This window comes from Eublepharis macularius, chromosome 6, assembly GCF_028583425.1.
Source record: "Eublepharis macularius isolate TG4126 chromosome 6, MPM_Emac_v1.0, whole genome shotgun sequence".
NCBI classification, from domain to species: domain Eukaryota; kingdom Metazoa; phylum Chordata; class Lepidosauria; order Squamata; family Eublepharidae; genus Eublepharis; species Eublepharis macularius.
In genome coordinates this window covers 7,069,434-7,078,631 of record NC_072795.1, presented here as the reverse complement: position 1 = coordinate 7,078,631, position 9,198 = coordinate 7,069,434, and the positions used below count along the sequence as shown (strand labels likewise).

Here is a 9,198-nt window from a genome sequence, read left to right as displayed (position 1 = left end):
TGCTGGTATCCACCGCATAGGTGCGACCTTGTATCTGCTCCCAACTTTGTTCAGGGACCTCCGTTGCCTCTTTCCACGGAACAAGTTCGGAGTAATCCCAACTCAGGGCGCCGCGGCGAGACGTGTCCCCCTCCGCCTGCTCGGACGTCCTGTTCCAATATCGCCATGGTTGGCTGCTGTCTAGCTCCGGGACGGTTCCTAGGCTTCGGCGCCCTTCCATCGAAACTAGTGGATGGAGTCCACCTGCCCGACGCTCTCTGGTTTCTCGGGGTCTGGCTCCCCACTCCGACGGGGTGGGTACCGAAATCAAAGGGAGAGCGGTCGCTTTCGGCCTTGCCCCGAGGTCGGCTTCGGTCTCGTTCCGAGTACTGAGTTCGATGAGAGGCGGGGTGGAAGTGGAGGCTCCGGTTCCGTTCCCGGCTGCTCCCAGCTCCTGGGAGTCTTGGGCTTGCACGGGTTGCACAGGTTGATTGTCGGGAGACGCATACGGATCAAACAAAGGATCCCTGTCCGGGACAACCTTGGATTCCGCTGGGCCCGACTCAGACATGATTGGTAACAAAATGTCAGACTGTGGCTAAATAAGGCACTCACTACAGGGTTCCCTTTAGAAGCAAACACAAGTCCATTGTTTGGAAAAGGAAACTTTACTGCAGAAAAGGTCCATTATAGTCCACTGTCCTGAATAGGAGAATCAGGATGGTACATGATCATTGTTACCAATGAAGAGCAAGCATAAGATACAGAGTAACAATACCCATCTGGATCAGCCTCCCCCCACAGTTCTCAAAACAACATCTCTCAGTCCTGGGAAGCTGCTCTCCTTCAAGGCCAATGCTTGGTGGAACGGTGTTAGACAAAACAGTCTCCTCCGGTGGGAATGCTGCCTGGGAACTGGTGCACCTGGGGAGAAAACACTCAAACACTAGAAGCATTAGAAAATGGAGTCAGTACAGTTTAGATATACACTGGACCTGACAGTGAGAGCAGGCGATGATGGTGGCGAGAGCAGGCAGCGGCGAGGACAGGGGAAGCCCAGCGTAGAGCAAGTTGCATGGATTACTGAAGCTAGGTCCTGGGACGAGAGAGAGATGAAAAAATGCAGATCTGCCTATGGCTGCAACCTGAGCCTCCATAGAAAGTGTGGCATCTAGGAGCACACCCAGGCTCCTCTCCGGACTGTAATTGCACTCCTCCGAGGGCTAGGACCCAGATCCCCAATTCCATCGTCCCACAACCCAGATACAGAACCTCTGTCTTACAGTGTCCATGTTTCCCTCCCACACTGTCTTTACACCTTTGTTTCCTTGGAGTGGCAACTTAACAGCTATATGCCTGACAGGGCCGCTATCCAACCAGCCATGTGTATCAGGTGACTGCTAGGTTGCTAACCAGAAAGGTATGAGGTGTGGTTGGGAGCATTTGGAGGCAGAAAATGGGGGAAATTATGTCACATGTTCCTCTAGGAATTACCTCAGAACTCTATGAGGAATTCCTAGAGCATCATGCAATGCTGTGAAGCCACTTCCACAGCTGGAAGTGACATAATCGCACAATGCAACGCTGTTCCCCCTCCCCCATTTTGCTCCCACTGTTCCATTGAGCAAGGACAGAGGCCAGGGCAGCAGGGGAAGAAGGTTGCCCAATATGGCTGGCGACCTGGCAAGACCAGCAACTGATTAATTGTGGCTTTTTGTTGCACTGTGGTTAGAAAGGAGGAAAAACACATGTGTCATTCTGTAGGAAGGCATTTCAGTGGTTACTCCTGCCTCCTCCATGAGAGATGACTTTTAGGTTCAAGGCAGAATAGAGATGCTGTGAACTCTGCGGCAAAAGGGTTCAGCGAGGAAACATCCCGTATTGGAGAGCCACGATCTCTCACAAGCTGAGCCTCAGACATTTTCGCTGCCTCGCTTTCAACTTTGAACAACTGCTGCCCGGAAAATCCACAACAACCCACTGCTGCTTTGCCCCTGTGCGAGAGCTGTCCTGTTTCAATTTCATTTCCTTCTGCCTTGCGCACCACTTTTGCACCGAGAGCCAGTTTGGTGTAGTGGTTAAGAGTGCAGGACTCTAATCTGGAGAACCGGGTTTGTTTCCCCACTCCTCCACTTGAAGCCAGCTGGGTGACCTTGGGCTAGTCACGGCTCTCTGGAGCTCTCTCAGGCCCACCCACCTCACAGGGTGTTTGTTGTGGGGATAATAACAACATACTTTGTAAACCGCTCTGAGTGGGTGTTAAGTCATCCTGAAGGGCAGTATATAAATCGAATGTTGTTGTTATCTCCAGATTCGCCTTGAGGACATACACACAGAGAGAGAGAGTGTGTACAGCCTGGGTCCAGGGGGAATTAAACAGACAGAGCTGCTTTCTGCTGCGTCAGGCTGTTAGTCTATTAGTATCAGCCTTATTTCCTCTTGCAGGTAGTAGCATTCCAGGGTCTCAGATAAGAGGTCTTTCACATCAGCTCTTACCTGATTCTTTTATCTGGAGACGCCAGGTGTTGAACTTAGGACCTTCTGAACACAAAGGTGATTTCCTCTTTTGTATGCCTCCCTCAACGGAAGTGAAGCTGGCTGGCATGTGAAACGAAATCTTCCATCCCTGGTGCCCAAGACTGTGAAACTCCCACCCCAATAGGATTCTTGTGGTCTTCAAGAAACTGATTCGAGTTATTTTATTCCTCCGAGATTTGGGTATTATTTTCTCCCTGGGGTGATGATGTTTTAATCTGAACTGTCGGCTTCGTTTTATTGCCAATTTTACTATTGACTACAGTTTCGATAGATTAGTGTGGCAGTTGTTGTTACTACTGTTTTATTGCTGTTTTTGTTTGTTTTTAGGTTGTTGGTGTTTTCTATTTGCTTATTATAAAATTTAATGTATTTTTATCTTTTAATGCCTGTAGTCAGCCTGAGTACTATATAAATGATGGAAAATTAGGAGGGAGGAAGCTGTAGAGTCATCCAGCCCCTCATACGAGTTCAGTGGGGACAATAATAACTGCTCCCTCTCCCTTCCGTGCACTGTTGGCAGAGGTGGGCTGCATTAGTCGCTGTTTCAGAAACTATTTTATTATGAAAATTGCTGTTGTTTTTATTGTGATTTTAAAATGTAAAATGTAGTTGCTGTAACCTCCCCTGAGCCTGCTTGTGGAGAGGGCAGGATAGAAGCCGAATGGAATGGAATGGAATGGAATGGAATGGAATGGAAAGAAAGAAAGAAAGAAAGAAAGAAAGAAAGAAAGAAAGAAAGAAAGAAAGAAACCACTTTGGCCAGAGGTCTGCATCACCCTAAGTGCTTTTCAATGGATCCACTTCACATTTCCAGCTGTTAGGGGCAAGCAATGTGTACGTTTGTGTGTCAGTGGGTCTTTGGAATGAGAAGAGTGTCATTGCGAGGGTTCACGATGCAGCAGGAAGAGCTGTCAGGGAGAAAAGATTCAAAAAACGATCCAGATTTTTACTGCAACATCTCCAGTTCCAGCTGTGGAGACCTTTTGGGTTAAACTACACAATTGTGCTGGTTTTTTTATATATATAAAAAAACTTCCTTACACTATTGAATTTCTCATCATGACACTGAATCAGAGTTCACTTTCTGTGAAGCAGCACGACTCAGTACAGCCAGCCCTCACCCTGGTTACTGCATTCAGCAGAGATCTGGACAACCTCTGGGGTGATGAGAAATCCCTTTCGGGAGACAAAAGATAATCTCTGTCCAAGCTTCATCACCCTATCAAGGAAACCAGAACTGGGCCTGAGAAGTTCTCTGCAGCTTGCCCAAGTCTCCATGCACAGCCTGCCAGAGCTCCTCTGTACTGGACTGACGCAAGAACCAGTACTGTGGGAATCAAAAAACTTCCCCCTTCCATCAGATACATAGAAAATTGTTGTTTATTTATATCCCTGAGAATTGAAGCCAAATAACATCAGCTTTACAGTTACATACATGGAAGCAAAAGAAGGAACAATACTCTTTGGTTTGGTGGAGCAGCCGAGGCTGTCCCCTAAGCTGCATAGAGGGTGCCCAGAAGAAGCTTTTGAAGAGAAACAATCCACTTTCATCGTCTCATCTCCAGCGCCAAAAGGCACACCCAAAAGGGCAGAAGAAAGAGAAAGGGGTGTTGGGAGAGGCCAGGGCTGCCCGATTTCCTGCCCGATCTCTCATTTGATCTCTTGTCAAGCTCCAGGCACTCTGGATCTTCATGATATGGTTCGAGGCAGCCTGCATAGGCCATAACATGAGGGATATAGTTCTGCTCTTGGATGCCATGAAAGAGATGGGCCATGGGGCCCTTGGCCAAGATAGCAACATCCTCACCACCATGCGTCTCCATTTCCAAGGGCACGGCTGCTTGCTGTCGGTAGTCCTTGTCATCTGGCCAGAAGAGAGTGAGAAGGTTATTGAGTGGCACAGCACCTTGGACCCGTTTTCAGGCTAAGCCACCCAAAGTGGCTGCTTGGAGTGGCACAATAAAGAGGGTGACAGAGCTCCTCCAAGGCTTGAACACCTCCCAGCCCTCAATAGTATGGCAAAGGACTGATATCCGCACTGCCACTCTTCCTTTCAGAGTAGCAATTGTTCATGTACAGATAGTTCTCTCTTCTTCCATTGTCTTTACAACAACCCCACAAGATAAGCTAGGATGAGTGTGTGTGACTGGCCCAGCGTCACCCAAGAAGCTCAAAGGCTGGGAACGGACTTGAACCCAGGTTTTTCCCAGTGGCAATGAAGATGGATTTAGGAAGATAGCCAAGTTGGAATGCACTGCAGTAGGACAGCTTGAGTTGAGTCCAGTGGCACCATAGAGACCAACAAGATTTTCAGGATATGTAAGCTTTTGAGAGTCAGAGCTCCCTTCTTCAGATACAAGTAGGAATGGAGATCCCTGAGCCTTTATATCCTTATCTCACTACTAGCAACAAAGCCCATTGTGGGGGGAAAATACAATGAGCTCTAGAAAGAGCAGGACGGCCGGGCCTGGCACTGCCCCCCTCCCCAGCACCTCATCAGGGTGGGGGGAGGGCAGGGCATCCAGGCCAGGCATTGCTTCCTCCCTCGCACCCCCCCCCCCGATCACAGCAGGGGGAGGGCAGGGCAGCGTGCCTGCCTGTCTTGCTGCCTGCCCTCTGCACTTCAGGGCTGGAGGCTGGGCAGGTGGGTTGGCCCCTCCCACTAGGATCGGCCAGCAGTGAAGGGAAGGGAGGCTTGGAAGAGTGAGCTGCCTGGCCACTCTGATTTGAGGCCAGCAGCTTGACAAGCAGGTGGGCCTTTCCGTTCGCTGGCCTATCACAGCAGTGAAGGGAAAGAAGGCGGGCCATCCTTTCAGCAGGCCTGCAGACTGTGCCTGCACCACATAAAAGGGTGAGTCGTCTGGAACATGGCTCCCCTTTTATGTTTAAGGATCGATGCTAATTTCTGCTCTAATTCAGTTGTATTCTACTTTTACATCCTAACCTCTTTCTTTGCTTCATCTGTCCCTCCTCCTGACTGGGAAATAAAGGTTCAAGGATCTCCACTCCTCCCTGTATCTGAAAAACTGAGATTTGACTTCCGAAAGCTTATACTGTGAAAAATCTTGTGGATCTCTAAGGTGCCACTGGACTCAAATCCTGTGAATCTCAGTGGGCTGTTCTTATCACTGCACCACAATGACACCAAGCATGGCCTTCAAAGTGCTTCACGTACACAATTGCAGTTACATTCATAATTACCATGCAGCATCAATTATGGCCTACTGCATGGTAGCATCACTACCATGCAGTAGGCCAGCATCACTACAAGATCTTCCATGGTGGTGCTGGCCTACCTTGCATGGTTGTTGTGAAAGTAACTGTAATCATTTATTCTCATAGCATGGATGATGGAGCATGGAATACCTAAGGATGCTTGGGGGATATGAACTGGTGACTTTCAGGGATGGAAGTGTCCAAAGCGGGGAAGGCTGTGGCTCCTCCCCATTCCTGGCCAACTCCTTGCAAGTAAAACAGGTCTTGTTACACCTGAAAGACTACCCAGTCTATATTCTAGTAGACGCTTTCTTGGCTTGATCAGGTGCATGTAGTGGGCCCTCACTAAGCAGATGACTATATATTAGGATATGAAGAAAAACAATTGTAAACTGCAGGGTTAAAAGTCCACAAAATGCAGGAAGTGCTGGCTGAGATGTAATTACACAAAACTCAATAAAAGTTCAGAGACCATAACAGTCATAATTGCTGACAACACAATATCCTTAGTTTTGCCAAACCAAGTAACACCAATAATAGCTAAGAAATGCCGAGTCCTTAATAAGACCTTGAGAGATTCTCTCAAGGGTGTACTGCATGCAGAAAGGCCTAAGGAAGTGAGAAACTTTACGGAGAACAGGCAGGATGTGGAAGTGACTTTGCTGAACTTCAAGGCCCACAAAAACCACTCTTCTTTCGCCAAACAGTGCCAGTAATACTGATCCATGCAAGGGACTACCGATTTTTTGGCAATGCAATAAAGTTTTCTCTGTGGTGGAGAAGGATAGTAATTCAACAGAATTTGACAATGACATCCTGTTCCATATTAGGTTGCCAACCAACTGGCCTGAACGGAAAAAAATCATCCTGTCCCTTTAGCAGAGGCTTAATGGGATGTTATTTACCAGCTGACTTTATACACCTCCATGCCTCGAAAAGCTTCAACTGCCCATTTTCACACCCTAAAGGGACATTAAAAGGACAGGACGTTTTTCTACAGGGCAACCCTAGTTTCCTGGTACACACATCTTTCTTTTGTCAAACAATGCTGGCAGGTTTCCAAAAACCTGCCAGACCTATTTATCAGAGGCACAAAAACCTGCCAGATCTGTTTACCAAAAGCAAAAGCAAGACAAGTGCAGGGACTATTTCCAGTAATTATCCATTATCAGCACATTATCCATTGCGGGGGGAGAGCCACAATGTCATCTGCAATAACTTGAAATGAGGAATGAAATTCTCACCAAAGTCTGTAGAGCGGACATCTGGCCGCTTGCCATCCTTGAGGACATAGCCAGGTCCATTACCATAGAGGATGCTAGTGTACGGGCGCTTGTCCGTTGCACTTTTTGGTGCCAAGCCTGCCGAAAGACAGAGGAACAGCTTCAACCCCATTCAAGTTAGTTATGCTTAAATTGCCTGGAAACCAGTGCGGGGAGTACCTTCGTAGATTTGGATTTTTCTGTTGCTCACCATATTTAAAAAAAACATGCTAAAATGAATGGATGACGTAGTTCTGGTAATCACAGTCTGCCCCCCTTCTTCCAAGAGAGAAGACAGAGGAAAGGATGGCCTTCACTGTATGTTTTCAAAACAGTCACACAACAACTACTCCTGTAACTGAGGTGGAGGCAAGAGGAGGGTTGATGATTTCCCAGATGCTGGTCAACTGATACCTTCCACAGCCAGATTTTCCTGTGCTAACAGTGACACTGCTAAAAATGGGCAGAGTTGTGTTCTCAGAGCTTGTTCCAGGAGGTGAATTGGACATGAATGCAGTGAGGGCAACTCCTAAGTTGGCTCACAGTTTTCTAGAAGATGTTGGGGGGGGTTGGACTAGATGACCCTGGAGGTCCCTTCCAACCCTATGATTCTATGCTTCATCCCAATGGAAATAAGCCTGACCTGGGACCGAGCTGAAGAGTAAGCCATCAGAAAGTGTCCTGCTGCCTTAAGAGACCCTTTATCCCTTGCTGCTCCTCGGGCCCGAATCTCCTGCCTAGAATGCTTGCCTGATGCCACCTCTTTCTTCCTTCTCTCCCCTCTGTAGACCCCTTTTTTCCTGTAATTTCTTGGGCAAAACACTTTCCCCCCACCCCTACTGAAACTAAACTAATCTCGTGGAAAAGGGGTGGAATGCATTGTCTTCCATCATTGATTCTCCTCTCCTTTTTTCCTCTCCCTTATGCCAGTTTTAAATAGTAAGTTCCTTGGGAGCTGCCTTCCGTTTACGCTGTAAAATGTGAGACATGTTGATGGCATTCTACCAACAGCAGCAGCTACAAAATAATGTACGTATTTTGGGGTGGGGGGAGTTCATCTGGAAACGCCCACCCCAAACACAATGAGGAAAATGGTATGCAAAAAAAAAAATATCCCAACAGTTAGATGCTGTTGCCTGAAGGTGATCTAACCTTTGTAGTCTCTGGTAATTTTGTGGACTGAGAAGTATATATGTTAAATATATTATATGGAATGACTTGTACCTGACCTGTTGCATCATCTAAATTAATCTCTTCCCTTGTTAATATTACAGCTACCAGATTTTCCCCCCTCTACTCTCAACCTTGCAAGAGATTTTGGCGTTCTGTTGGTGCTGACTGGTGCCTGGGCTCTTACATTCTTAGAGAGAGCCATTTTTTTTCTTTTCCAGCTTCAAAATGGCCAAAGAGGCATCTCGAAAACAGTTCAACGCAGCTCCCCCTGGTGTAGATAAGCCTGCAACGTGGTGCAGAACAAAAATCTTCACATCAGGTCCTGAAACATTTTCCTCTCCTTTTATTTTTTAAACAATCAGCCTGATGAAGAGTTCTGGAGAACTTGTAAGCTTGCACACTGTCATGTGACATTTCAGATGGTCCTAATAAAAGGCATTACATGGCTTTCCCCCACCTGCGAACCAACATAACTACTTCTGATCTCTACACATTTTATATTACTGCTATTAATGTTCCCTTATCTCTCCTGGCACACCACGTTCTATGCTCGTAAAGACTGAAATTGCTGATTAGATCATTATGCACGCAATTTCAGTTCTAATCTTTTCCTGGCTGGGAACCAAGAAGGATTCCTGTAAGAACGTTTCTATGTACTTATCCTGAGAGCAAGTCATGAGTGCAGCCAACAGGCCAGACGTTATCCGGTGATTAAGCACCAACCTGCCATCTTATTAACTCTCTTTCGGCTACACTGGGAGACGTCTTAGAAGCCAGACATTACTCTAGTTCTGAACTCAGGACCTCTCTGCACTCCTGACCCCTGACATGTTGGAAGAGGAAGATCAAGCGCTGTCCCTCTTCTCAGGTTTCAGAGGGGGACAAACCAAAGAGTTAGAAGATAGAGAGGTCAGGGCACTCTGTACTGTTACCATTGTTTACTGTTCTGACTGTTCTTTAATATGCAGATTGCTATTCTCAGGAGCTCCTCCTCCTGACATCTTCCCTCTCACTCCTCTTCCTGGCTTTG

At 47.2% G+C, this 9,198-nt stretch overlaps 1 protein-coding gene across 1 annotated transcript in view; it reads right to left on the bottom strand.

The window, feature by feature from the left end:
- Positions 1-3,910: 3,910 nt before the first annotated feature.
- The window catches only part of LOC129332119 (alkaline phosphatase-like), a 38,117-nt gene continuing 32,829 nt past the window's right edge, over positions 3,911-9,198 (bottom strand). Inside the window, exons 11-12 of the mRNA XM_054982970.1 lie at positions 6,978-7,094; positions 3,911-4,381 (exon numbers count right to left, since the gene is read on the bottom strand). Coding sequence (XP_054838945.1) covers positions 4,065-4,381; positions 6,978-7,094 — 434 coding nt within the window. The 3' untranslated portion in view covers positions 3,911-4,064. The remainder of the gene's footprint in view (positions 4,382-6,977; positions 7,095-9,198) is intronic.